We start from the raw sequence: 27,820 nt of genomic DNA on the forward strand, positions 1-27,820 counted from the left end.
CTGGTGATATGCACCAGGAAGGGTATTTGGGAAGGATTCTGGGATGTGCACCAGGAGGGGTGTTGGGGAAGGATCCTGGGATGTGCACCAGGAAGGGTATTTGGGAAGGATTCTGGGATGTGCACCAGGAGGGGTGTTGGGGAAGGATCCTGGGATGTGCACCAGGAAGGGTATTTGGGAAGGATTCTGGGATGTGCACCAGGAGAGATGTTGGGGAAGGATACTGGGATGTGCATCGGGAGGGTTATGTGGGAAGGATTCTGGAGTGTGCATCGGGAGGGGTGTTTGGGAAGGACCCAGGGCTGTGTCCACAGTGGAGCTGCAGCCCCAGGCAGAAGATTTGTCCTTCCTCTGCCTGGTGTGTGGGGAGGGAGAGGAGTATTTTATTTGCACCACGGGCTTTAAGTGGTCGTTTTCAAACAACTACCAGAGGCTGATTGTTGGATCAATATATTTTAATTTTAGCCACGGGGTTGGAGTAGCAGAGGAAGGCTCCTGGCAGCAAAGGGAAGCTCTGGGTTGCTTTGCCTCTCACCCCCCTGCTGCCATTTTATTAATGCTTTGTCCTCCCAAGGTGCAGCCCACGTTCTCTGCAGTTAATGTCAGTATTTCAATGCAAGGCAGAGTAGAGCTGACCCGAGCAAAATCCCACTTCATTGGATCAGTCAAGAAATAAGTGTCCATGTGCCCTGTTCCTGCACTGGAATGATTGCTTTGGTTTGATTGAATTTCTCTCACTGCTTTGGTTCGAGCAGGTTTTTAAGTGCACCCAAGTGCCGTGTAGGCTGGAGGTGCTTCCCTTTCTCTCTCATCTGTCAAAATCATTTTCTGGAGTAACACAAAAAATCAGAAAGGACTGACAGAATCAGACTTCGCTATAATTTATTCACAAGTTCTTGTACTTAAAAATAAAATCATCTGACTTTCACAACAGTTGGGAGGATTTCTACAATGTGTGAAAGTGAAACTTGTCTTGGAGGTGTGCGATTCCAGGTTGTTTCAAGCTTTCCAGACCTGAGAATGAGAGGATCATCCTTTGGGAAGGTGGGAAAGGTGGGTTTCCCGTGACTTAATGTGACCTTAGAAAGCCAGAAAGGTCGAGCTGGACATCAAGGTCTAGTCCCCAGCTTTCCTTCAGTCACAGCATCACTGTGACTGTTTTTCAACCTGTTCCTTACATGAAGATAGAGACTACAGATCATCCCTGTCAGTTGTTTTATTTTCCTGTGCAGAGCACTGGCAGTGGCAGCTTGTGCCTGTTGTCAGGCTGCTGCTGGAGGCGTGAGGAGAAGGAGGGAGCCCCTGATTCCTGCCAGGTGGTTATTGTTTCTCCGAGGGGTTCCAGTCCAACACTGCCACTGCCTGGGAGATCTTGTTCCCTCTGCTCATGTACTTGTGAGCACCATGATGCTCTTACAGCTCTGGACATGTCACTGGGAATGAGAGACCAGATGGAGGCCACAGTTTCCTGCTGCTGCTGGAAACACTGAGCACTTGCAATGTCCAACTTTTTCCGCCATAGATGTGCTCTCCCTCTTCCCCTTGGTCACCTCTCCTTCTCCTTCCTTTCCCTTCTCCTGTCCTGTTTTGGCTTTTTCAGTCAGTCCAGGCCGACAGGGCACAGATCTTCTATAATTTCTACCCCAGCCCAATGCTTTTCTGGGTGTCCTGCCTCAAAATCTGCAGGTTGTGGCATGGCTCTCCATCCTCCCAGTCCCCATTCCCTGATGTCAATTGGCCCCAGGAGTCCTGTCCTCAGAAAAGGCATGGCACAGTATCCTCCTGTCCTTGGGCACAAGGGATTACAGCCCATGTTAGCTGTCCAAAAGAGACTTTTTAATGGCTGTTGGCATGGAGACAAGCATTTGGAGCAATGGCCACTGGCAATCACCCTGCTCCCCTCGTGCAGGGAGAGGCAACTTCCAGCTGGATCCACTTCTGACTATGGTCGTAGGGGCCTTTCCCTGCGCTGCTCCTGCCCTCCCTGGCACATCCCTGTGGGCACGGGCAGTGGGGTGCTGGGGTGAGCCTCATCCCTGCCTTGCCTCTGAGATCCTGCCTCTCCCTTGCCACAGGACTTGGCCTGTGTTCTTGGCAGCAAGAACTCCTCCCTGGCTTCCCCAGCACTGCTGTGCTCAGTGGCTCCGGTCTGTCCCTCCCTGAACAGCTTTCCAGTCTGTTCCTCGACAAATTACTTCTAGCAGCTGCTCCAAGATCTCTGTCCTCTGCCTCTAAAGCAATAGTGTCCCTGAAGTGACAGCAGTGGCTGCAAAATGAATGAATGAGCAGCTTCAGGTGGTTTCTGAGCTGCAGCAAAGCTGCAGGTCTTGCAGCCCCGGCTCGGGGCTGAGCTCTGGATTTCCTTTGTGTCCACACTGTCAGCCTCACTCTGAGCCAAGCCCTTGCTTTTCTCTGTGTTTCTGGTGAGGATTAATTCTGCACCCTGTTGTGCGTGCCTGAGCTCTTTCTTCCATCAACAGTCGTGGTCCTGTCTCTTTGATGGAAGTCCTTAGGAACGGCAGGATCGATCTTGGATCCACCGCAGCCGCACCAGCCATCCTCCTGCAGCCTCTGCTCAAAACACCTCTGTAATTCCTCATGTGTCCTCGGGTTTCTCTGCTGCATTTTGGGCTGCCTGACTCACCTGAAAGCCCATTAATACGCTGAGTGCTGCAGGCACTGTTCCAGGGAGCTGTGCCTCTGGCTCCCTGAGTTTGCAGCCCCTGTTGCTCACGGCACGGGTGAGGAGCTGTCTGACCCCCTCCGTGAGCCCACATGAACCCAGGGCTCTTGCGGGGGGCACACCCCCAGCCGTGTCACAGTTCTTGGTGTCAGAAGGTGCTCTGTCCCTTGTCCCAGCCTCTGCCACACAGCAGAGCTCCCTGAGGTGGGTGGTGGCACCCAGCACGGAGGGGACCTGCATCCTCCCTGGAGGTGGGAAGCTGTTGGGACTGGAAGTAGGGAAGGGTGTTGTGTAGCAGGCAGGAAGCTTGCAAAGTGGGAATGCTGCCTTTCATGGTACTCCATGAAGCTTAGGAGAGGAGGAAAATGTTTAATTGGGAGTCTCTCGATGGGATTTGGCTAAAAAGGTCCTTCAGGTGGGGGTGGGGTGGTCCTGCTCGAGGTCCTGTATGGAAGAGGGTGCTGACTTGTCCTGCTGGACAGTCCCTGCTCTGGCAGCCCCGTGTTAGTACTGGAGATCCACCCAGCGTGTTGAGCTGTGGCAGCGTGGAGGGAGCCGAGTGTGGGGCCACAGGCAAGATGAGCTGTTTGCTCTATCAGGGGAAGGTGCTCCAGTGTGGTGATGGAAAAAAGCATGGTCAGACCCATCCCCAGTCTCATCTGGGACAGCCAGAGTGTGGTGTCCTGGCTCTGGGGAGAGGTGAGGACAGAGAGCTGGGTCTGGAAGGCTTTATCCTTCTCACCTGCCTTGGGGAAGGGTGAGTGTGGAGGGACTCGAGGAAGTGACACCCTGTCCGGGCAGAGGCTCAGCCCAGGGTCCTGCTGTGAGGGCACCTGTTGGAGAAAGTGGGACAATGGCTGTCTGGGAGCCGGGAACACTTTTGGGATGCGGAGGACTGCACAGAGTTTATTATGGGATGTTTTAGAGAGGAAGAAAAAGTGGGAAAGGGATGGAGCCTAGTAAGTCGGGGAAAAAACAAGCGTAGGACAGCACGGGAACGCTGGGGCGGCTCCGGCGGACCCCGGCGGGGCTGTCCCGGCGGTCTGAGCTCTCCCGGAGCAGCGGGAAGGGGGCCCGGGGGTACCGGGGTCCGACCCCGCACGTCCCCGCTGAGGCCGCGAGGGGGCGCCACGTCCCAGAGCGGGACCCGCACCCGCGGAGGGGTCACAGTGCGGGACAGTGCGGGGGGGCGGGACAGTGCGGGACAGTGAGGGGGGTGCGGGACAGTGCGGGACAGTGCAGGGTGAGGGGGGTGCGGGACAGTGCGGGGGATGCGGGACGGTGCGGAACAGTGTGGAGTGAGAGGGGCGTGCGGGACAGCGCGAGGTATGCGGGACAGTGAGGAGTGTGCGGAGCTGCGTGTGGGGTGAGGGGGCCATACGGGGCAGTGCGAGGTGTGCGGGACAGTGCGGGGCTAGGGGGATTGCGGGACAGCGCAGGGTGCGCGGGACTTTGCAGGGTGAACAGGGCTGTGTGCAGGGTGAGCAGAGCCCTGAGGGACTGTGCGGGGTGATCAGGGCTGTGTGCGGGGCTGGGAGGGGTGAGCTGCATCGGGTTTGGCCGCAACACCCGAGGGGGAGACCCCAGCCTCTGCACCGGGGGTACCCAAGCACTGGGCACCCCAGGGATGCTGGACACGTGCCGGGCTGCCAGAGCTGCGACCGGTAGCCCTGCGGCTGGATCCGCTGGCTACAGGACCTGCAGGAACCTGCGGGCCCCGGCTGTGTGAGATCCCGCTCCTCTCTGTCCCGGGGAAAGAGGGGGCACAGGGGTGTCCCCCAACGCTGCCATTTTCCCCCAAAGCAGCAAACTGGTAGCGTTTGTTTGAGCCCTGCTGGCACCTGCTCCCTGCAAACCTGGGTTTGGGTTCCCCAGGGTGGTCCCCCCAACATCCCCTGCCTGTCCCCAGGCTAGGGGTCAGGGCCAGCCCCTCCTGCTGGTGCCCCCAAACCGTGGTGTCTGTTGGACCCCCAGCCCCGGTGCTGCCACTGCCGCAGTGACACCCAGGGGTGACCCTGTCCTTGGGGCTGCCCTGCTGTGCGCCCCCCCTACATCCTGAGAGCACCCTGATGTGACGTCCCACAGCTGTGGCCTCCCCAGGTGCGATATCCCCCGACGTTATTTCCAGATATGACTTCTTCCTGTGGGCTCCTCAAGTGTGACACTCCCCCCCTCCCCAGACGTGACTCCCCCAAGTGTCCGGTCCCCTGGGTGCGACCCGCAGCTGCGACCTCCGCGCGCGGACCCCTCCCAGTGCGACCCCCGAGATGTGACGCCCGCGGGTGTGAGTTCCCCTGGCTGTGACCCGCAAGACGGACACATCACGTGCGCCTCGGTGTGTGTGTCCCCCCCCCCGATCCCCCGGTGACACCCGCCCGTAGCTGCGCCCCCCCAGTCGCCTCCCCGCGATGTGAGACCCCACGCGCCTCCTTCCCGCAGTGTGACCGCGCGGTGTGACCCCAAGGTGTGACCCCAAGGTGTGACCCCAAGGTGTGTCCCCGAGGTGTGTCCCCCCCGCCCGTCCCCCCCCACCCCGCCGGTGTCCCCCCGGTGTCCCCCCCGCCCCGCCCGCCCCGCTCCGCGCATGCTCGGCGCGCGCCCCTCCCCGCTCCGGCCGTTCCCAGCGGCGGCGGCGGCGGGGCAGGATGAAGGACCGGACCGGGGAGCTGCGCGCTGTGAGTGGGGGGCGCGGCCGGGGGGGGTGGGTGCGGGGGATGCGGGCAGCGCTCTGCCCCCATCGGGGACCGCCCGCCGCCGCCCCGGCCCCCCCTCCGCGGGCCGTGCCCCGAGCGGCGGCGAGCGGGGCTGGGCGGGGGCTGGGGGGCCGGGGCTGAGCCCCCCCGGCCATCGCCGGGGTGTCGCGGCGGGAGCGGGGTCTATTCTATCATCGCGGACCGCTCCGGTTCCCCCTGGCGTTGCCCCGGCGGGGGACTCGATCTGCGCGGTGCCGGGGGCCGCGGCGGCTGAGCGGCATCACCGCGGGCAGACCGGATACAGACGCGTGTTGGGGCCGGTGCGGGGCCGGGCGGGGGCTGCCGGCGGGGCCGTGCCGCGCTCCCCCCGGGGCCGTGCCGCGCTCCCCCCGGGGCCGTGCCGCGCTCCCCCCCGGGGCCGTGCCGCGCCCGCCGCGCTCCGCTCCCGTTTTGCGTGTTCATCCTCCGGCGCGGCCGTTGCGGCGGGGCCGGGGAGCGCCCCGGGGCACTGCCCCGCGCTGGACCGGCCGTTGCCCCCCCCGTGCCGTGACCGGGGGTGTCCGCGGGGCGTCGGTGCGGCCGCAGCCGGTGCCGGGTCCCGCGGAGCCCCCGAGCCCCCCGCGGTCCCGGGGCGCGGGCGGTGGGAGGAGGCGGCGGCTGCGCGTGGAGCATCCCTGGAGGAGCCCCCCGGTGCCCCCCCGTGCCCGTGACCCGGACCCCCCCTCGTTCCCCCCGGGGCCGTGAGAGTGTTGCCACCCACGCGTGGGAGCAGAGGGGGTGGCCGGGGGCGCAGAACCCCAAATCTCGCGGCGCCACCCCGTGTCACCCCCCGGCCCTCGCTCTGCTGCTTTTTCTTGGTGGTTTTTTAATTACTTCACCATCGGGGCTGCCTGGGAGCGAGGAGGGATCTGTCCCTGGCGGGGGGGACCATGCCGTGCAGCGGGGGGCAGTGGGGACGGCTGTGGGTGGCCAAGCTGGCTGTCCCACAGGGATCCCACCGGCATCGCTCGGACGGGAGTTTGGCTCGGTCTGGAAAACAACAGGAGGATGGAGCTGGGGTGACGCCAGCAAGGGACCGAGGGGGTGGCTGTTGGGGATAATGGGGTGACTGCCGGGGTGATTGGGCGGCTGTGGATGGCGAGGGGTGACTGTGGATGCCCAGGGGTGGCTGTGGATGCCGGAGGAGGAAGGGGCTATATAAAGAACAACTGCCCCCCCCCCCTCGCTCTGCCTGGAAAGCACCCAAACATGGGGCTCTGTCTCCACCACCAGCGCAGGCTGTGAAATGGGATTGGAAAATAGGCTTTTTAATAATAATAGTAAAAACCAGCCTCGTGAATGTCCTCTTGGCAGCCGGTGCTGGCTGAGAAGTGATGCCATGGAGTATTTTAAAATCTCTCCGTTCCTTTAAATACGCCTTAAGAAAAATAAAACGTGTTTTCGCCTCACTCCCGCTGCTGCTCCTTATTCATCAGCCTCATGCTGAGAGGGTGCAGCATCCTTCCCGGGGGGCTCCTGGGGATGGAGGTCTGCTTTCCGGCATCCGGATGGCCCGGATCTGAGTGGGTGCTCCCCTGACAGAGCTGCAGGGAGCGGGGCAGCGTGTGGGCAGCGTGGATTTGCAGTGTGGATTTACAGCCTCCGTGGTGGCGGGCACCAGGGAGGAGCGAGATGCTGCAGTGGACAGAGAGTCAGGAGCGTTTGGGCTTGTTTTCTCTGTGCTGCCTCATTAATAGCCTGGTCCTCTTCTTTCTGTATTAATGCAGTGTCTAAATTCTGCCAGGGATGATAAAAAGGAAGGATTAATATAAAAAGAGTTGGCATTGTTGGAGCAGAGGAGGGGATGCAGGGCGGTCACTGCTGTGCAGAACAAGAGCTCCATGTCTTAATGGGATTTTTAAAATGGTACTTGAAATTCAAAATGCTAATCCCAGTTCTTTTCTGAACCTTCGGGCTCCGGTTGGGATCAGACTCACTGGAGCTTATCCAGTGCCCTTGGTGGGGGTCGTGTCCCCAGGCCTGCTCTGAACCAGGGACAGGAAATTTAGCTTATGGCTGAAACATGTCCTCTTGTGGAGGAGAGCAGCTGAGGATGGGCCATGCAGGATGCCTGGGACGAGGCCGAGCAGAGCTTTGCTCACAGCTGCCCCTGTGTAGGTGCCACAGCTGTGGCCAGGGGTGGTCTTTCCTACCTATCTGGAGCGGGGCTGGAGCTGGTCCCCTTTCCCAACACCCCCAAAAGCAACCCCAGTGACATGGTGTGTGTGTGTGCAGGACTCTGAGGGTCCCACACTGCTCCATCCTGCCAGGGATGTGGCAGCTGTTTGGATGAGACATTGGGATTTCCAGGGCGTGACACAGGTCCAAATGGTAAAATAATTATGAATGATGTTTTGAGAGCGGGGGGAAGTGAGGGAAATGTGCCAGTGTCATAGGATCACGGAGTGGTTTGGGTTAGAAGGAACCATACAATTCAAACTACCCAGCTGTGGGTAGGGACACCTTTTTCTGGGGTCCTTTCCTCCTGAGCCCATCACTCCCCTCCAGCAGCTGTTTTTGGGTGCCTTTCTCCAGTGACGCCCATGTGTTTGTGCCGTGACACTGCCCTCCCCAGCTCCTGCCAGCCACGTCCCTGCTCTGAGCTCCTGCCTGTGGGAGTTGTGGGAGGTGGGTGTTAAAAATAAAACCAGAGGGGAAGCGAGGTGGGCTCCAGGATCCACCCTGTCCCCTCCTGCAGCAGTGAGATCTTCAGCGGTGCCCCAGGACCCACAGCCAGACCTCACTCCATCCCTTCCCATTAATGCTGTGCTGCTCCCACTGAGGCTTTCTCTCCCGGGGACACAAATGTGAAGTCAACCACGGTTGCTGTTTGCAGAAGTCGGGTCTTGTCTGTCTCCATCTCTTCCAGACCTCCCCCCCCACCCCCATTCCCGCAGCAGAAAACCCTACAGACCTTAGAGACACAGGGATATATTTCCTTGTTTAAATGCCGTCTTCCTTCCCTTTCTTAACCCTCTCGGTTGCCCTGCGTGCTTCCGAGCTCTCTTGTTCAGCCGCAAGGGTCACGTAAATAATTCAGCTGCTGTCGGTGCCTGCCGGCCGGGAGTGGGGCCATCACGTGGCGGGTGACAGCCGGTGGCTCGGTGTGGCGTGTCCGTGTCCGCGCAGCCCCCGCTCCGCCCGGGCTCGCCAGGCTGGGCAGCGATGCTCGAACGCTCAGTTTTTGGGGCCGGGAGGAGCAGAGCTGCCCTGGCAGGTCGTGCACTGTGGCTGCCCCTGGAGCATGGCCCGTTCCACAGGCTCCAGGGCAGGGAAGCTGCTTTGTCTGCTTCCCCGTGGGGTGGGATGGGGTGAGACACCGGTGAGTCCTTGCTCCTGGGGGTGTCAGCCAGGCACGGAGGAGGGTGACAGGAGGGGTGTAGATGAGCCCTGCACGCTCTTGTGTGAGATGCTCCTGTGCTCCCCAGCGTTTGTGGGGTCCTGGGTGTCCCTGTGCCGTAGGGACATGGTTTGCAGCAGCAGGCACACACGGTGGTAGGGCAAGCCAAAAATTGGGAAAACCCTTTGATGTGCATTAAACATGGCAGCAGGCAAAGCCCAGCCTCTGGATCAGCTCTGGGTGGTGTGTCATGTCCCCAGCCCAGGACGGGACTGGCAGGGTGATGGATGGGGGTTTTGGGGGACAGACAGACCTCAGAGGGGATGCTGAGCCCCAGGGTCCCTTGGTGTGTGCTGGGAAATGTCAGGTCTGGTGCGTGGGGATTTGGTGATCCCACTGAAGTCAACGTGAATGCAGGAATACTCTTGGCCTCCTGAGACCTGGTGCCAATCTGTGGGCACTGAAGACTGATAAGAGGGATAAGTGCATCCTGATATGTTGTCTGCACGCTGGATGTCTGAGAGGGCTGGAGCCAAAGGGCTTCAGTCTCGTTGTTTTAATTGCAGTGTCTTTGTGTGTGAGCTGCTCGGAAGCTGTACAAATGTTTGTTTTGCCATGTATCTCCCCGTTAACAAGATTTCTCAGGAAATATGCAAAATTATCACTACAGGCAGAACATGTACAGTAAGGCTCATTAAGCTAAGTACTGTGATAAATTGCTACTTCCAGAAAATTACGTGTATTAGCAAAAAGGAGGTGAGCGAGCCCGAGTGGAAGACCCAGGAAGACAGAGTGTGCAGTGTTGTCCTGGCTCCAGGTGACCTGAGCACACCTGCGTCAGGGGACAGCTGAGTGTCCTTGGACCGTGGAGTCTGCAGGATGATCCTACAGGAGATGTGTGGGGAGGGGAAGGCGAGCGGAGGATGGCACGGGAAACGGAGACGGAGCGATGCTGTGTCAGGACCAGACCAGGCACAAAGCCAGCGGGGCTGTCTCTGCTTAGAAGAAATATGAAATGAGGCAAGTCTGGAAGCAGGAGGAGTAGAAAGTTCTGCTAAGCTGGAAGAAGGGGAGAGGGCAGGGGTGACGTGCCACAGGCTGCCTGAGCCTCTGTCTGCAGTGGCCCGGGACAGGGCAGGTGTTGGAAATGCTGCCTTGGCCCCCAAACCAGGGAGCAGAATTTTGTCTGTGAGCAGGGGACAGGTTGTGGTGTGTTGTGGGTTCGCAGAGTGGTTTGGGTTGGAAAGACCATTCAAAGATCATCTTGTTCCAATGCCCTGCCATGGGCAGGGACACCTTCCAGTAGACCAGATTGCTCTGTGCCCCATCCAGCCTGGCCTTGAACACTTCCAGGCATGGGACAGACACAGCAGACAGACCTCTGAGTGCTCAGGTCCCACGTAAGAGATATCCTGAAGCAACTTTCAGCCTTCTTCAGTGATGCTCTGAGTATTTCCCGTGGCGATGCAGCCACTGTCCCCAGGCAGGAGAGTCTCTTCCTCCATCACCTTTTGCAGGAGTGCTGGAAGTAGTGAGTGGAGCCCAAGACATCTGATGGCCAAAAAGTGTCCTTGGAGGCATCCAGAGGAGAATGGGAAGTCCTTCTGCTGCAGCAGCTGGGGAGAGCTCAGGATAAGGAAAAGCTTCCCCTCAGTCACCAAGGGACCTTCAAAGACCGTGTCATCCAACCCCACTGCCATGGGCTGGGACATCTTCCACTAGACTGGGTCCTGACTGGGTTGTAAAATTCCAAATCTCCTGCACAAATTGTGTTCCTTTGCTCTTAGGCCAGCATTCTCCTTCTACTGAAGAAAGTTCCTCCTCCCTGCTGCTGGCACCTGGGTGTCCACCCCAGGAGCAGGGGACAGACCTGGCCACGCAGTGATGAAATCTGCAGGATGAGGCTGAGCTTTCTGTTAACAGTGCAGTGTTTGAGATTCTAGTGGATACTTACAGACTCAGGTTTCTTTTCATGGGAACTAACTAAAAAGTAAAGTCTTCTGCTCACGTTGTCCTGTGAGTTTTCAGGAGCTCGCTGCTGCTGTGTCCGCTTCCATCCTGCAGCACTCCTGCTGTGCTCTGTGCTGCTGGATTGTCAATATGAACTCTGTCTTTATCTGCCATTGCTGGTCTTCCTTCTAGTCCTGTCAGACTTCAGGTTTGTGTATGAAACAACTGTTAGTTTTGGTTTTCCAGAGGATGTTTGCCTTCTGGAGTATCAGTGTCCCACCTGGATGGTGCTGAGGTTCTTTTACGGGGTCTAGGCAAGAGCACCAAAGAAGTGTCATTCCCATCTTTGAGCGTTCATGACCGTGTGAGCAACTTGGCCTGGTGGAAGATGTCCCTGCCCGTGGTGGGGGGTTGGACTGGAGGATCCTTGGAGGTCCCTTCCAAACCAACACATTCCATGAGTGCCTCTTTGTAGGTGGTGCAGGGGCGTTTGAAGGATTGCCATTTTATAGACTCCCTTGATTTTCATGTGTTGATCCTGGCGACACAGCTGTGGGAGCTGTCCATGGTGCTGTCCACATTCCAGAACTACAGGAGGAGGTCAGTGAGTTCAGCTCGTTGCCCTCTCCAGGATCGGTGGCACCTCTGGCACCTCTGTCACTTGTTCTTCAGAGTTTAATGGAATTTTACCTACTTGCTTCTAAAACTGAGTTTAAGAGTGATCAGGGCTCTGATTAAAAGGTTGGGCTTTGTGCCAAAGCCTGTGAATGTGATTCTGCAGCAGTGAAAGCCAACACCTAAGGACAAAACTCTTGGAAATCATGTTCTCCCTTGCACTGCTAGTGTTGGAAATTTGAAACACCTCCTGACTCATGCAGATGTTGCTGAATGCTGAAGTCATTTGTGCCTTGGACTTTTATTCATAAAATAGTTGTCAGTGGGAAGTACGGGCTGGTTTTGGTGAATATAAGAGTTATAGAGAGTTTTAGTTTGGAAAAGCCCTCTAAGATCCAACTGTTATCCCAGTGGTGCCAAGGCCACCACTAACCCATATCCCAAGTGCCACATCTACATGTCTGTTAAATCCCTGCAGGGATGGGGACTTCACCACTGCCCTGGGCAGCAGTGCCAGGGCCTGACTGCCCTTTCAGTGAAGAAATTTTCCCAATATCCAACCTAAACCTCCCTTGGAGTAACTTAAGGCTTATGTTCAGCCACTGTCAGCCAGCACCCTCAGGTCTTTTTCCAGCTTTCCAGCCCCTCTGCCCCCAGCCTGGAGCATTTATGGGATTGTTGTGACTCAAGTGCAGGACCTGGCACTTGCCCTTGCCCTTGTTGAACCTTATGCAGTGGCCTTGGCCCATCGAGCCAGCCCGTTCAGATCCCTCTGTAGAGCCTTCCTGCCCTCCAGTAGGTCGACATCCCACCCAACTCAGAGTGAGGGTGCCCTTGATCCCCTCATCCACTTCATTGATAAAGACATTAAACAGCACTGGCTCCAACACTGATCCCTGGGGAACACCACTGGTGACAGGCTGCCAGCTGGATTTAATACTGGAATTGGACATAGCTGAGTTGGGGCCTGTGTGCCATGGAATGGCCAGTTTATCACGGTGCACAGCTGTACTATATAGTCTGCAGAAAGGGCTGAGGCTGGAGGTAGTTTAAATTGTGCTGTCAAGTCGTTCAGCTCTCTAGGGCTCTCTCTCAGGAGCAGACCCTCTGTCAGTCCTCACCCTCAGCCTTGACACCACCTCCCTGAAAACCCTCTGGAGCAGGACCTCAGCCCTGGAGGTCCTGGGGGAGGGCCTGTTTTGGCTGCTGCAGACCCCTCAAGCAAACCCTGAGGTGTGGGGGGTCAGGGCAGCCCCAGGGTGAGGGGCTGGGAGACGCTGGGGCTCCTTCAGGCAAGGCTGTGCTGAGCTGCCCTTGTGCTGCCGAGCATCGCAAAGCCGGGCTGGGATGTTTCCAGGGATCTGGGCATCCATACGCTCTCCTACGTGTCCTGTAGGCTCTGCGAGATGGCTGAGAAGAGATGTCTGTGCCGCTGAGTTATTCTGACCTCGTCCTTCCCTGCGCAGCCGCACGTTGGAACGAGCTGCCGTGGGAGCTCCCGGTGCCGGCAGCGATGCCTTGGGCTGGGGGGGCTTGGACACGGGAAATGAGGCAACTGGTGTTGGGGGTGGGACCCCCGTGTGCTGCTCTGTGCGGGGACACGACCCACGGCTGCTCGGAGGCAGCTCCCAGGAGCAGCCTGTGCCGCGCGTCCCGCGGCGCTCCGGCTTCGGCACGGAAAGGGCGTCATTTTGCGAAGCGAGTCAAGCCCAGATGGCTGGAATCTCTCCGGCTGGGCAGAGCCGCGCGGAGGTGTCCGTAAATAAAAACAAACAGATGCAGCCTGGGAGCGGAGCCGGCGAGCAGCATCCTGGAGCGTGGGGATGAGGCCTTTCTGTGCTTCACTGAACAGTCCCTAAAAAGGGGGTGGCAGCTGGTGTGGCTTTTTCCTTCCATTGTGCTTTTGTGAGGCTTGCCTTGTCTCTGGTGGGGATGGCAGGTGGTGTGGTGGGAGCCCCCAGCCCTGTGGGGGTCAACCCCCGGCCCTGTGAGGTGCTGGAGGTGGATGAGGGCTCACTGCCTGTTTGGGCACAGATGTTTCCTAGGAAATGGTGCTGGCAGGGCTTGGCAGAGGGATATGCCAGGGGTCAGCACGATCCCCTGGGTGCAGATATGCCTGGCAGTAACCAAGCCCGTTTCTCCTCTGCCCTGGCTCTGCTGCCTTCTCCCTCTCTGTGGATGCATTTGGACATGGTGAAATTCATCTGCAGCGCTGACAGGAGAGGGCAGGAGCTCAAAGGCTGCCTGTGGCCACTGCTGAGGTGACAGAGACCCTGCACAGCTTGTCCTGCCACCTTTGCTGCTCGGAGGAGAGCAGACATGAAGTTTTTTCAGGTGGTCTGTGCTACTTTGCCTTTGCAGAAAGTGCCTGCGGAGGGAACAGGGCGGGTTGGAACCACAGGGATGTGATCTGCCCGGTTATACATTTATTAGCAGTGTGCTGGTTGCAAAACCCACAGAGCTGGGATGCTCCAGGGCTCTGGACGTCTTCCCACACGCAGCTCTGCTTTGTCAGGGAGGGTATCACAGCTCTGCTCTGCCTCCTCTTGGGATTTCAGTTCCTGTGGAGGGCACCTTGAACTCTGTGAGGCCCTGAAAGCTGCCGGAGGAGCTCTGCCTGATCTGCCCTCCCCATCTTGCTCCTGGTGCTCAGCAGTGCCAGGGAGGCAGCAAATCCTGGAGCTGTCCCTGCTGTCGGCATGGTGCCCACTGCTCGGCCTCCAGTGGGCTGGAGGAATAAAAACCTCATAAAAAAAGGGTCATCCTCACCTACCCTGTGTAGGAGCAAAGCCTGGAGCCCCAGGATCCTGGTGCTGCCTGACAGTGCCTGAGGCAGGAGTGGAGGGGCACTGGTAGGATCCTGTGCCCAGTGTTAGGAGTGATGCTCCTCACCTGTCGCTGGTGAGCAAGCCCAGGCTTGGGAATTGTTTGCTGCTCATGCTGAGCATCATCCATGGGTAGTTTTGACTGAGACAGGAGCTTTCCATGTGGCTTTAGAAACCTGGGATGCTCACAGCTGGAGTGCACGAAGCCAAAACACTGTCGGCTGTGTGGATGCTTGTGGTTTCCTTTGTAACGTCTTAGTCTCGTTCCTACCTTGGCAGCAGTGCATGGGGGGACACTTAAAGATTGGGGTGAGAGTTGTGAGGGCTGGCAGCGTGCCTGGAGTGAACCCTGGTGTGGAGGGAGATGCTGGGAGCAGCTGATCCTTCAGTGCCCTGCATCCCATGAGCTCTCCCAGTGGCGTCTCCTCCTCCTCCTCCAGTCCTGGTCACTCCTCAGCTGCTGCTTCCCTGGCTTGGGGGATCGAGGCAGTGGGGCCTGGTGATGTGCCTGACAGCAGGGGGTCTGAGGCAGTGTGGCACCGAGGGTGTTTCCAGTGACGTGGGTTGGACAGATGGTGCCCTTCTCCAGCCCAAAATGACAAGTGACACGTGCCCTCCCGACCAGCAGGCTCCATCCGTGTAATTTCCTCTTCACGGGGCTCCCGGCTGGGCTTTGTGCCGCTCCCCTGTCCAGTGCCTACTCTAAATAACATCTCCCTGCCCTAAATAACATCTCCCTGCCTGTCAGTCAGCCCCTGTGTGGCCGGGGGTGAGCTGCCTTCAACCACGAGTGCCTCCGACCAGGCTGCGCCTGGCTTTGGCAGAAACCCCTTCCCTGGGAGGTGGATTCCCTTCCTTTCGGATTTCTGAGTCTGGCAGGGTGCTGTGGGCAGCAGGGATGGGACCAGGCAGGGATGTGGCACCCTTCAAGCAATGAGCCAGGACTGTTTTGGTTGTGGAAGGGACAGGCAAGAGATGACAAGGAGAGGAGCATCTTGGCGGGCAGTGTGGGGTCCTGCTGCCCTTCCTCTGCTGCCCATCTCTGGCCTGTGTGGTCACAGTACAGGCCTGTGTTTAAAGTTAATGGTGGGATTACTTTCCTCACAGGCTTCAGAAATGGGCTCAGAATTCTGGCAAATTAAGATCCTGCCAGAATGATGGCAAGGAAAACTGGATAGGCTCGGGGGAAGTTGTGTTGGAGGTGCCTTTTCCTGTACAGGGCTGCAGAGGCTCCTTGATGCTTCCCACCCTGCTTGCCCTAGGAGGGGGCTTTTTTGGGATCACAGAGAGGTTTGGTAGGCAGGGACCTTAAAAAATCATCCAATCCCACCCCCCCTGCCATGGGCAGGGACACCTTCCACTGTCCCAGGTTGCTCCAAGCCCCGTCCAACCTGGCCTTGGACACTTCCAGGGATGGGGCAGCCACAGCTTCTCTGGGCAACCTGTGCCAGGGCCTCACCAGCCTTGTTCGTGGTCCGACCTGACTGTACCCTCAGTTTAACACCAGCCTTTTGCTGGGCCACCAGAGCTGGAGGCAGCTCAGGGGTTTTCAGGAGAACAGAGCAGAGCAGGAGCATCCCCTTCCTCACCTGCTGCCCACACAGCTGGGATGAGCCCAGGACACACTTGGCTTTCTGGGCTGCCAGTGCCCATGGCTGGGTCATGTCCCATTTGTCATCCACCAGTATCCCCTATCCATCTCCACAGGGTGCTCCCAGCCATCTTTCCTTTGACTTCTTCCTGTAGATGACCATCCTGTTGGGCACATGGTGAGGTGGCAGAGGCTGCTGCCAGGACGTGTGTCCCCCCATCTGTGGGTGCTGGTGGGGATGTCCTTGTCCCTGACATGGAGAGGCTGAGCAGGATGGGGGGAAAGAAAGATCCTCTGACCTGAGGGCAGGTGTGTCCAGGGCGGTGTTTGTGTTGGCAGCTGCATCTTCCATAACTCACAACGTGTGTCCTGAGCATCTGTTGGCAATGTCTGAGGTCCTTGCAGGGGTGTAGCTGGTGGTCTGTGTTGTAACTGCCCATCCGGGGGGCCCTGGGCACCACCCACCTTCGTCAAGGGCAGTCCATGCTTAAAATCAAGCACAGCACAAACCATGTGGGGTTTCAAGTGATGTGTAAACTGGAATGTGAACATGGATGGTGGTTATATCCCCGTAGCAAGAATCCATCCATGCAGACATCCTTCCTACCTTTAGGAGATGATGCTCTGTGACCTCCTCGATGGTGAGCCCTGCTGCCCACGTGCTGTGGGTGCTGGGGGAATGCTTGGGATGCTCCAGGAGCAATGGAGCGTGTGTAGGCATTGCTCTGGGACCAGTTTTTGACCCCAGGTGGACCCGATCTTACATCCTGGCTCACTGCTGGCTGAAGGAATGGCACAGCCGGCAGCAGGGCTGGAATGGGGGCTGACAGCTGTCACTGTGCTCTGATGGGTTTGAGAGGCTGCAGCAGCGATGACATGGGACAGGAGGAGGGACAGGGCTGTTTGGTGACACCGGGGTGCAGGAGGGGTGCAAGAGAGCCCACAGCCAAATCCTGCCCCTGGCCCTGGGGAGGTGTGGGAGCTGTTGGATGTGGCTGTGCATCCAGCTCTGCCCAGAGCCGAGCTGTGCTCGTGTTGTGACAGCTGGAGGTGGGAGAGGTGGTGTGGACTTGGTGTGAGAGCAAACTGCTGCTGAATTTTGAATGCAGAAAGCTTCAGGGAAGGAGCTGGGTTCTGCCTGATGCGAAGGGCAGTGTCTGCTGCAGGGCCTGTAAGGCCCCAGCTTGAACCAGCACTGGTGTGGCCAGTGGGACCAGGGCAGGGACTGTCCCCCTGTGCTGGGCACTGCTGGGGCACCTCAAATCCTGGGGTCCATTTTGGGCCCCTCACTCCAAGAAAAACATTGAGGGGCTGGAGCGTGTCCAGGGAAGGGCAATGGAGCTGGATCAGGGTCTGGAGCACAAGTCTGAGGAGGAGCTGAGGGAACTGGGGGGGGTCTCAGCCTGGAGAAAAGGAGGCTCAGAAGGGACCTTGTCTTCTCTCCAACTCCCTGACAGGAGGGTGGAGCCAGGGGGGGATTGGGCTCTGCTCCCATAGAACAAGGGACAGGACAAAAGGAAATAACTTCAAGTTACTCCAGGGGAGGTTTAGGTTGGATACTGGGAAAATTTATTTACTGAAAGGGTTGTCCAGCCCTGGCACAGCTGCCCAGGGCAGTGGTGGAGTCCCCATCCCTGAAGGGATTTAACAGATGTGCAGATGTGACACCTGGGGACATGAGTTAGTGGTGGCCATCAAACTCTTAAGTGTGCCAACCTGTTCCCAGGCTGGTGGCCTTGGCCATGCCCCAGCCCCACTGGGGTACTGTACCTGAAATGGGCAAATTCTAAATTCTGGGCTTTAGGGAACAGTCTTCTGTGCCCACAGAGTGGTGGATAAGGGCAGCAACGTGCCTACTTTCCCTTGTCAGGGTGAGATTTTCACTGGAATAGTGGCAACTCTGATCATGTGGGCTCTGGGTAAGCATGAATGGGAGAAGCATGAATGGGTTATCCAGGCAAAGGGTGCCACGAGCAGTGGCAAGGCTGAGAGCTGAGGTCTCCTCTGGGTGAGCCCAAATCAGTCACCGTAGGGTGAAAAGGCAGTTTTAGGGGGAAGGATAGATATTTCATCTGCCCTGTTTCAAAGTAAGAGCCATCTCTCTGCAGACTGTAGTGGCTGCCTCTCTGCAAAGTGTGGAGGGGCCACAGGGTGACGTGTAACTGTCTGCAAAAGTGGGACCATTATGAGATGGGCAGAGACAGTCCTGTCTTAAATCTCCATTCCACTGCCTACATCTCTCTTGTGAGGATGGAGTAAGAAGGAACTTTTCCAGCCTGTTAATTTTCCATTTCCCTCCATCATGTAGCTGCTTTGGATAATAATCTTTTAAATGTCTCCTTATGCAGAGGACTGTAATTTTTCCTTCCCCTGTGAGCTGGCGTCCCCCGCCTCGCTGGGACAGGAGGTATTTTCAGCTCTGGTGACAGTGACACACATGCTTCTGCAGACAAGGACAACCCCTCATTTACCTGCTGGGGCTTTACTAGTTCTGTTGTATTATCTGTTCGCTCCCACCTTTCTTGCACTCTGCAGCACTCCTTTTATTTTCCCATGGCAGGATCCCTCGTGTTTCCCACCACAGCATCTCCCATGCTTCCCCATGGCAGCATCCTTTGTGTTTCCTGTGGCAGTATCCCTTGTGTTTCCCATCACAGCATTCCTCTTGTTTTCCCATGGCAGCATTCCTCGTGTTTTGCCGTGGCAGCATCCCTCGTTTTTCCCATCATGGCATCCCTCATATTTTCCCATCTCAGCATCTCTCATCTCCCATTGTGGCTTCCCTTATGTTTCCCATCGCAGCTGCCCTTGTGCTTTCCCATGGCAGAATCCCCCGTGTTTTCCCATGGCAGCATCCCTTGTGTTTTCCAGTGACAGCATCCCTCATGTTTCCCATCACAGCATCCCTCATATTTTCCCATTGTGGCATCCCTTGTGTTTTCCATGGCAGAATCCCTTGTGTTTTCCCATCACAGCATCCCTCATGTTTTTCCCATTGTGGCATCCCTCATGGTTTTCCTATTGCAGCATCCCTCATGCTTTCCCATGGCAGCATCCCCCGTTTCCCATGGCAGCTTCCCTCGTGCTTTCCCGTGGCAGCATTCCTTGTGTTTCCTATGGCAACATCCCTTGTGTTTTCCCATCACAGCATCCCTCATGTTTTCCCAGTCGCAGCATCCCTCGTGTTTCCCATCATGACATCCCTCGTGCTTTCCCATTGCAGCATCCCTGGTGTTTCCCATGGTGGCATCCCTCGTGTTCCCCATCCCTGCTCTTTGCAGAGCTCTTGTGCTCACACATGGCTGAGGGAGCCCATGAAGCTCCTGCTCCAGCTCCCTGTGGATGCAGTGGTGTCCTTATCCCTGTCCCATGCTCGCTGTGGGGGCTGTGCCATGGGGCACTGGCTGCTGGGATTTTGGCTCTCCCTCACTTCTGGATTTGTTCATTCTGTGCTCTCTCAGTGTCCCTGGTGCTTGGTGTGGCAGTACTCGGGGTGTCCCACACTCTGGCTGGTGTTTGTCCCAGCCCCTGAGAGTAAGTGAGCAAAGGAGAAGGGGAAGATGCCCCTGAGGAGCTCCTGAAATGGAACTGTGAACTCTGCAGGAAGCACCTGTTGATGCCTCTCTCTCTCCGTGTCGCTGCAGGCCAAGGACAGTGATGATGATGATGAAGTCACCGTCAGCGTGGACCGGGATCGCTTCATGGACGAGTTCTTTGAGCAGGTGAGACGTTTGTTCCTCCACTGCAGCTCTGAAGCTGGTTCAGACCTTTCTGCTGGTGCCAGAGTGGGTTGTGGGGCCATGGTCCAGGCTCCCACCACTGTCAGGGAGCAGCACTTGGGATAGGGATGAGAGTCCTGCCCTGGCTGGTGCTGCTCAGCTGATGCTCAAGGTCCTTGGGGGTTATGCTCTGAACATCAGGAACCAGGCTTCCCTGCAGACCTCAGGCTGTGGTGGGCTCACCTGACCCTATGGATGCTTTCCTGCTTCTCCAGAACTCACCAGGGCAGCATGCCCAGGTGATGGGGGCAGGAGAGCCTCACACCCAGCTCTTGGACCTCTCCCCAGAGCACCTCTGTGGAGCAGCAGTCTCTGCATGGGACTGATTTAATTTTGTGCCTCCCATTCCCAAACAAGAGGTTGTGTTCTGGCATGTGGGTGGCTGTAAGATCTGCATGCAGATTTTTAGCACACCCTTAGCTTGGCATGTGTGTGGGGGGTGTTAAAGTGGATCCATGCAGGCAATGGAGTGGGGACTGGGAGAAATCTGATGTGCAGGTGGAGGAAGATGAGCAAAGGAGTGGTGTGAGCCAAAGGAGAAGACAGAGCTGGAGGGTGGGTAGCCTGGCAGGCAGAGAGCACAGGAGAGGTTTCCCCTCTGGGCGATGCCGGTGTCTCCCTGTAGTACAGAAGTGCAGGGAAGATGCCAGCATGGATTTACTGGGAAACATTTCTTTCCTGGGCTGGGGAGTGAGGAACAAACTGGGCTTCTCAGCCCCTGGAGAGAAGAGCAATGGGGGACTGAGCCAGCCTCACATTGTGGAGCCTCAGCAGCGTTCTGGCAGAGGGGCAGAGTCTGGGAATCAGATCTGATTCCGATTTATATCAATGCCCAAAGTTTCTCAGTGCATCACAAAGGTTACAGGACATACAGTCTGTGTCACACCACTGTGACTGCAGAGCTGGCTGCTGGGATGGCAAAGGCCCAATTCCTCACTGGTCCTATAGTTTCCAGCTGGAAAATATTCATCCAGGAGGACGTTTGCTGTGGTTCAGACATATCACGGTTGCTTTGGGATAGGGTTCAATAATCCCTCTACTTTCCAAAAGTCCAGGTCTGTCACAGACCACCTGTCTTGTTGCCTGCCTCCACAGGTGGAAGAAATTCGAGGGTTCATCGACAAAATTTCGGAGAACGTGGAGGAGGTGAAGAGGAAGCACAGCGCCATCCTCGCCTCGCCCAACCCCGACGAGAGTGAGTGACCTCCGTGTGTCCCACGGGCTGGGCACTGAGGGGGGGCTGGAGCCAGGCAGAATTCCTTGTGTCTGCAGCTGGCTGTGGCTGGATGGTCAAGGAGAGCTGGGACCTGCCTGGGGAGAAGGTGGAGGGATGATTGGCGGCTTTGAGACCTTGTGAGGTGGTGAGGGTCCAGCAAGGCTGCCAGAGGGGGATTTCTGAAGGAATGGGGCAGTGTGGAGGCTGGAAAGAGCAAGTGGCTGGTTTTGTGCTGGTTGGCTGTTGTCTTGCCACAGGCAGCCTGGGAGGGTCTGTGGATGGGCCATAACCTGCTTGGCCCAGAAATGGTGCAGCCCATGGTGGGCACTTGGAACTCCGTTTCTCTGTCCTGAGGATGATTTGTTGCTGGCTGGCCGAAGAGTCTGTCTCCTCCAGACCTGTTTCTTCCCCAGTCTTGTGTTCCTGAGAAGAGGTTTGTTGCCAGGAACCAGAGTTAGGGATCACAGCACCCGAGAGATGGCAACACTTGAGAGTCTGGGGGATTTGGCAGAGTTAGAGCTGTGGGTGCTGAGGTCCCCTGTCCCCAGGTGGGACCAGTGCTCTCCCAGGGGAGCCAGAGGAGCTGGCCCTGGGGGTGGTGGGGTCAGCAGAGACTTTCCAGCTTTGTTGTCTACAAATGCCTGGCTGGGGAGCAGGTGGGACCAAGGAGCTGAGCTGTGCAGGGAGAGCAGGGCTGGGCACTGCGGAGCAGGGCTGGACTCTGGCTGGGCTCACCCGCTGAGGGACAGCACTGGGACAGCTGTGCTGCTCCAAACCCAGCCTTCAGTGTCACCACGAGCCCAGGTGGGCTCTCCTTTGCCTGCCTCCCTCATGGTGTTGTCACAGGGGTGGTGGGTGCTGCAGGGCTGACCATGCAGGATGGCCCCAAGCTGCTGGTAGCCCTTGTCCTTGGCAGAGGTGTTGCTTTTGTGGTCTGAGCGCTGCTCGTGCTCCCAGGCTGGCACAGGGGGGTGCTTGGGGGCTGGAAAGCTGAGACCAGGTCTCTCTCTTGCCGTCTACCCTTCTCCCATCAACTTCTCCTCGTTTGCTCAGTGCAATTCCATGTCTGCAGGTGGAATTGTTCCTAGAGGCCCCAGGAGGGTGCCTACACACACACTGCCTTGCGTCCAGCCCATGTCAAATCAGTAGATACTGTAATTACTTGGAAGAACTGGCCCTTCCTAAGTTGTCTCAGGCTTCCCTCTCCTGGCAGCTGCTCCTCAGCTAAAATTTCCTTAGCCAAGCCTGGAAGCGAGGGATTTTCTCGAGGGAATTCACGTGTCCCAGACTGTTGCTCAATCATCCTCCAGGCTCTTGTGCTTGCACTGTAAGATGTTGCAGTGTTCCTGTTTGGGGGTTTTCAGGGAAGAGCTGTCACTGCTCCTGGCTGCTGCAGTGGCACGGGGTCTGCTCAGGGCTGCAAAGGGCACTCGTGGCCTAAAAGCATAATAATCTATTTAAAAGTCTGAGATCTGCAGTGAACAGGATGCAGTGATGTTGCTGTGGCTTCCAGAAGCTTCCACAACGTTGGGAGTGCTTCTGGTTTTGTTTTACAGTGTTACCTTGCCTTGGTATTGTAGAGAATTCAGTTTGTTATGCCGAGAACTGTTTGGGCAGCAAAAGAAGAGTCCACACATTCAGAAATCAGTGTTCTGTAGTATTGTGGTGCAGCAGGACTGATCAGTGGTGGATAGACTTAGAATCACAGAGTGGTTTGAGTTGGAAGGGACCTTCAAAGCTCATCCAATTCAACCCCCTGCCATGGGCAGGGACACCTTCCACTAGCCCAGGTTGCTCCAAGCCCTGTCCAGCCTGGCCTTGGACACTTCCAGGGATGGGGCAGCCACAGCTTCTCTGGGCAACCTGTGCCAGGGCCTCACCATCCTCACAAGGAAGAATTTCTTCCCAATATCCCCTCTAACCCTGCCCTCTATCAGTGTGAAGCTGTTCCCCTTTGTCCTGTCTCTCCATCCCTTGTCCAAAGTCCCTGTCCAGCTCTCTTGGAGCCCCTTTAGACACTGGAAGGGCTCTAAGGTCTCCCCAGCAGACTGCACAGCCCCAGCTCTCCCACTCTCTCTCCGTGGTAGAGCTGTCCCAGGCCTTGGACAATTTTGGTGGCCTCCTCTGAACCTGCTCTGCCGGGTCCATGTCTGTCTGTGCTGGCAGCCTCACCCCCACCCTCTTGTGCTCCTCCTGAGCATGCAGAGAACCTGCTCATTAATGCAGAAGCTTGTTGTAACCCAGGGCAGTGAATTTATTGAGATTAATTTGGAAATCCAGAAGCAAGGTTCCCATGAGGCATGGGAGGGGGAGGGAGCCAAAGAGCACTAAAGTGTAGGTGGTGAGAGGCTGGTTTTGGGGTGGCTCACTGATGTTTGCTGTTTACAATAGCAAGGAATGATGTCTGGGATGGCCATCAGGGCAAGACATTGCTCTCTGCAGGGATTTGGGATGCTGCTTGTGCCCTCTTAAGTTATTTCTTAGTGATCTGTAAGCACTTTAGCATCATGTGGAACCTTCACTGCAAGATGATGGGAAGTGTTCCTCCAGGGAATCAGAAGGAAGTCACAGACTTCTCATTCTTGTCTGGAGGCACATGTGCTGTGCAGCTTGGTTTGGTGTGGGTGTAGCTTCTCTGTCAGAGATACAAACTCCTTAAACACCACCAGCAAGTCCCTCCTGGAGCTGGAAAACCTTTGAGTGGGGCTTTAGAAGACTGGGACAGAGCTGGGCTGGTAATTTGGGAAATGGATGGGCAGTGTTTGGAGTTGCTGTTGGAGCACTGAGTGAAGGGATGGATGGAGGGATGTGTAGTGGCTGCTGGGTGAATTGTTGCTGTTTCAGGATCACTGGTAGAGGAGAGGGACTCCACAGGTGCAATCCCACTGGAATCTACTTCTTAAATGTCTGTGCTTAGGCAGCTGCAAGCCCTTGGTGCTCTGCTGTTGCAGGAGAAGTTGAGGTCCGTGTGTCTGTGTGAGACCTGGATTTACCCACCTGCCTGGCGTGCGGCAGAGGCGCAGGGCTGGATCCGCATCTCACAGAAAGGCTCATCCCTCCCCTCCCCGCTGATCCCTCTTCTGGCTGCACAGACTGTTCTTGGATCTGCCTTGCCACTGCTGCTTGGGCTTATTTTGGAGCCCAGTGGGTGGGCAGCTGGCTGGCTTTGCCACCGAGCCGGTGAGGTGACAGCCCCTGCCTGGGCTCTGACAGACTCGCATCCGGCTGCGGGGGCACAGGGAGGGTCTCCCCGCTGAGCTGGGCAGTGTCACGGTGGGGCTGGGAAAGCTGAGGGGCTGTGCTTCTCCTTGAGCTGGGGCCATTGCTGCTGCTGCTCCAGATTTGAGTCACAGCTCCTGGTAAATCCGTTCCTAAAATCCTTCCCGTTGAGCTGCGGCGCTTGTTTTTGCTCCTGGCGCTGGAAGCAGGGCCGGTCCTCCTCGGTCCGGGTCACATCCCAGAGGAGGTGGCTTTGGGTGGTGTTCCAATCAGCGAGGAGTGGAATAATGTTTAGTTTTTTCCTGGAGTGGTCGGGAAGGATTCCTTTGCCGTTCCTCCTCTCCGAGCATCACATCCCGCCAGTGGCCGCCCTCCGCCGCTCCCGGTGCTGCGTTATGTAAGGGATGCTGTTTGCTCAATGAATCGCCTCTGGGAACGGAAATCTTCAAATCCCAAGTCGTGTCTGTCAGCCCGTCAGCTCAGCCCATCTCCGCAGGCTTCGGGAGACCCAATAAATATTTCAGACCTGGAAGTAGGTCCATTACAGCTACACCAGGACGAAAGGGGAGGTTCAGTTCCGTGAAACTTGACCTCCAGCTTCATAATTTTAGCTATGTAGGCTCGAGGTGGTGGTGTTTGACACCAGGGTGCAGGGCTGGGGTGACTTTGTTGGCTCTCTGGCTGCTGGAGGAGATTTGAGTTCCTTGGAGAGTGGCCTCTCTTATTCCTACCAGACCATTTCCTGACAGAGAGGCGTGCCAGGTGAGCAAGGAGACAAACTGTAGCTGCTCACCTCTGTCTGATGTGTTGAGGCAGCACTGGCTGGTGCCAAAAAGGCAATTTGGAGCTGTCTGGGTGCAGAGGGACTGGCTGGACCCCTCTGAGACATCTCTATGTTCTCCTGTAAGCACAACCTCACGTCTCAGCAGTCCTTTTGGTGTGTGTCCCAGTGGGAAGCCCACTGTGCCCCGAGGAGCTGCTGCTCAGGTGCTGCTGGAGCTGGTTCCTGGTGGAGCTGCTCTCCTTGGACATGACTTTCTTTGCCCTCTCAGCTCCACTTCCCACCATGGAGTGGTTTTTCTGAGGGTACTTTCCCCCTGGTGCCTGGTCCCTGGTCCCACCAGGGCAGGGAGGAGGTTTCCTTGAAGACCAGTCATAGTGTGTTGGAGGCTGCAGGCTCAGGACTGTTTGATGCTCCTCTGGGAGGAGCAGTGGAGAGGACAGACAAGGGTTTCAGCCTGACTTTGTTCTCCTGCCTTCTCTTTGCTCTTCCACCCTCTCTGCTGCCTGTCCCAGCTTCCCTGGGATGGGAAGTCAGAGCTAGCCCAGACTTCAGCAGACCTTGAAGAAGGAGGCAAGGGGAGCTGGAGCTGTGGTGAAGCAAATGAGGCCCTAGCAAAGCAAGGAACCTGGCAAAAGGTGTCTGGGCATGTCCTGGACGCAGAAAGCAAAGCAACCTGTCCTCCCATTCACCTTGCTGCTCTCACCTCTTGTCTGCAGCCTTATTGGAGCTGTCCCTGCCCCAGTCACATCCAGCTCAGGTCTAGCCTGAAGCAGGAACAGATTCACAAAGTGGTGAATAGAATGGTTTGGGTTGGAAGGGAACCTTCAAAGATCATCTTGTTCCAATCCCCCTGCCATGGACAGGGACACTCTTCTCTACACCAAGTTGCTCCAAGCCCCGTCCAATCTAGCCTTGAACACTTCCAGGGATGGGGCAGCCTCAGCTTCTCTGGACAACCTGTGCCAGCCCCTCCTGGTCTGACATTTCTTCCCTGTGTCCAACCTGATCCCAACCTCGTTAGTTTAACACTGTTATCCTGTGCTGGGGACCCCAGAACTGAAGGCAACTCTAAGGGGGTTTCAGGAGACTGAAGCAGAGGGGGAGCATCCCTTCCCTCACTTGCCTCCCACACTGCTGGGGCTGCAGCCCAGGAGACACTTGGCTTTCTTTTTTCTTTTCCATCCATCCATCCATCCATCCCTCCATCCATTCCCCAGTCTGTGCTGGCACAGGGGATTGCCCCAACCCAGTGCAGGACCTTGCCCTTGGCCTGGTTGGATGGCAAGGTGTGAAGCGGCTTTGATGGACAAACTCATGAGTGGCACAGGGAGGCTGGATGGTTCTGGTTGCTTCCTGCAGCTCCTGGGGTGGGACTGGGGATGGGAGACACACCAGTGCAGCTGGTGGATGTCATGGTCCCCACCAGCAGCCTCGTTGGGGTGGGAAGGGCACGGTGTGGCAGCAGAGCCACAGCAGAGCAGGCGCTCATGGGGACAGGGGGAGCAGGTGCCATCTGCCCCCGTGGCTCTCAGCGTCCTGCCTCCCTGCATCCTGCTTCTCCCTTCTCCAGGCAGGTCCCTAAGGGAAAGTGTTCTCAGCCTGTCTTTGCACTTGTGCTCAGTGCAGCTCTGGCTGCACTTGTACCAGACCTGGCATGTGATGTAGAGGCTGGAGGAATGTTTGGTGCAGGGACTGGGTTCCTCTGCCCACCAGGGGATCCAGGAGCTCCCACAGAGTGTCTCCAACACCTCACTTGGCCCGGACATCCTGAGCAATGCAGTGCTAACAGTGCCCATGGCCACTGTGGCAGTGCCACGCTGTCCTCAGGCTGCCTCGGGTGGCTGCCTCCTGTCCCCATGTCACACAGATGCTTTTTGTCACCCTTGCATGCACTGCTCCAGCTCCATCTTGGATGAGTTTTGTTCCTCCTGCCAGTAATCCTTGTTGAAGGGCTGCTCTAGGATGGTGGTCAGGACCCATCTTCTTATTTACAGCCTGAGTCTGTTTACAATCGATTTTCGTACCAACGTCATCCCAAGAACAAATATATTTAGCTTAAATAGCTGTTTGCCCTTCTGGCTTCACCCTGGTGGGTCCCTGCAGCAACTCAGGTGCTTTGCACAGGCTTTGCACAATCCCAGCCTTCCCAGTCCCCAGCACCTGCCCCAGCTCTGGTTTTGAAGGGCTGAGATACCCCAGGGCATAAGGTCTTCAAGATTTCTGGGGGGCCCTGGCTGCTGGTCAGCATTTCTTGAGCTTCTCAGACTTCCCCTGGAAGTTGGAATCTGCCTGTGTAGGATGGGATGGGGATTTCCTGTGTTCAGGTAGTGGGTGCTGGGTTCAGGCACCCACAGGCAATGGATGTTGGACAGAGTGAGGGCTGGTGGGTCATGGTGGCCCCTCTGTGTGTGAGTAAGGGGCTCAGCTGTATTTGGGTGGTGGACACAGCTGTCCAGGGGGTGGACAGTCCAGCCCTTCCCAGGGTCTTTGGGAACAAGCTGACAAAATGCTGCCCTTCAGCTCTAAACCAGCCCAGCCCTCCCAGCACCGATCCTGTGGGTGACATGGGGTGCAGGCAGAGCAGGGGCAAGTGTGGCTGCAGGGGTGCTCAGGCTGTGAGTGTGGGGATGCTCAGGCTGTGGTTGCTCATGCTGTGGATGCAGGGATGCTCTCACAGTGGATGCTCACAATGTGGGTGTAGGGATGCTCACACTGTGGATGCCAGGGTTGCTCATGCCATGGATGCAGGGATGCTCGTGCTGGTCCTCAGTTTCTCTGGCCACTGCCACCACTCAGCACAGACCTGAGTGAAGCTCCCACAGCCCTGTCATTCCCAGCACGGTGACACCCACTGCCAGCCCTCGGGTGCTGCCTGCAGGAATAGGATGCATGGACTTGCTCTTCATCATCCCAGTGCTGCAGTGAGGGTGCCTGGGACATCTCTGTCCTCTCTTCCTGTTCCCCTGTGGCTTTTTCTTTTGTTTGTCCTTGAACATACCATGTGTTATCCCAGGTGAGATTCCTTTTTCCCATGCAGGCCCTCCCCACACCCTTCCCCACACTCTAGTTTTGTGATCACCAGCACC

At 57.1% G+C, this 27,820-nt stretch overlaps 1 protein-coding gene across 1 annotated transcript in view; it reads left to right on the forward strand.

Moving 5' to 3' along the window:
* Window positions 1-5,269: 5,269 nt before the first annotated feature.
* Window positions 5,270-27,820, forward strand: part of STX1A (syntaxin 1A) — a 66,743-nt gene continuing 44,192 nt past the window's right edge. The window contains exons 1-3 of the mRNA XM_017839153.1: window positions 5,270-5,358; window positions 19,381-19,458; window positions 20,611-20,710. Coding sequence (XP_017694642.1) covers window positions 5,329-5,358; window positions 19,381-19,458; window positions 20,611-20,710 — 208 coding nt within the window. The 5' untranslated portion in view covers window positions 5,270-5,328. The remainder of the gene's footprint in view (window positions 5,359-19,380; window positions 19,459-20,610; window positions 20,711-27,820) is intronic.

Source organism: Lepidothrix coronata, unplaced genomic scaffold, assembly GCF_001604755.1.
Source record: "Lepidothrix coronata isolate B3197 unplaced genomic scaffold, Lepidothrix_coronata-1.0 Scaffold380, whole genome shotgun sequence".
NCBI lineage: Eukaryota > Metazoa > Chordata > Aves > Passeriformes > Pipridae > Lepidothrix > Lepidothrix coronata.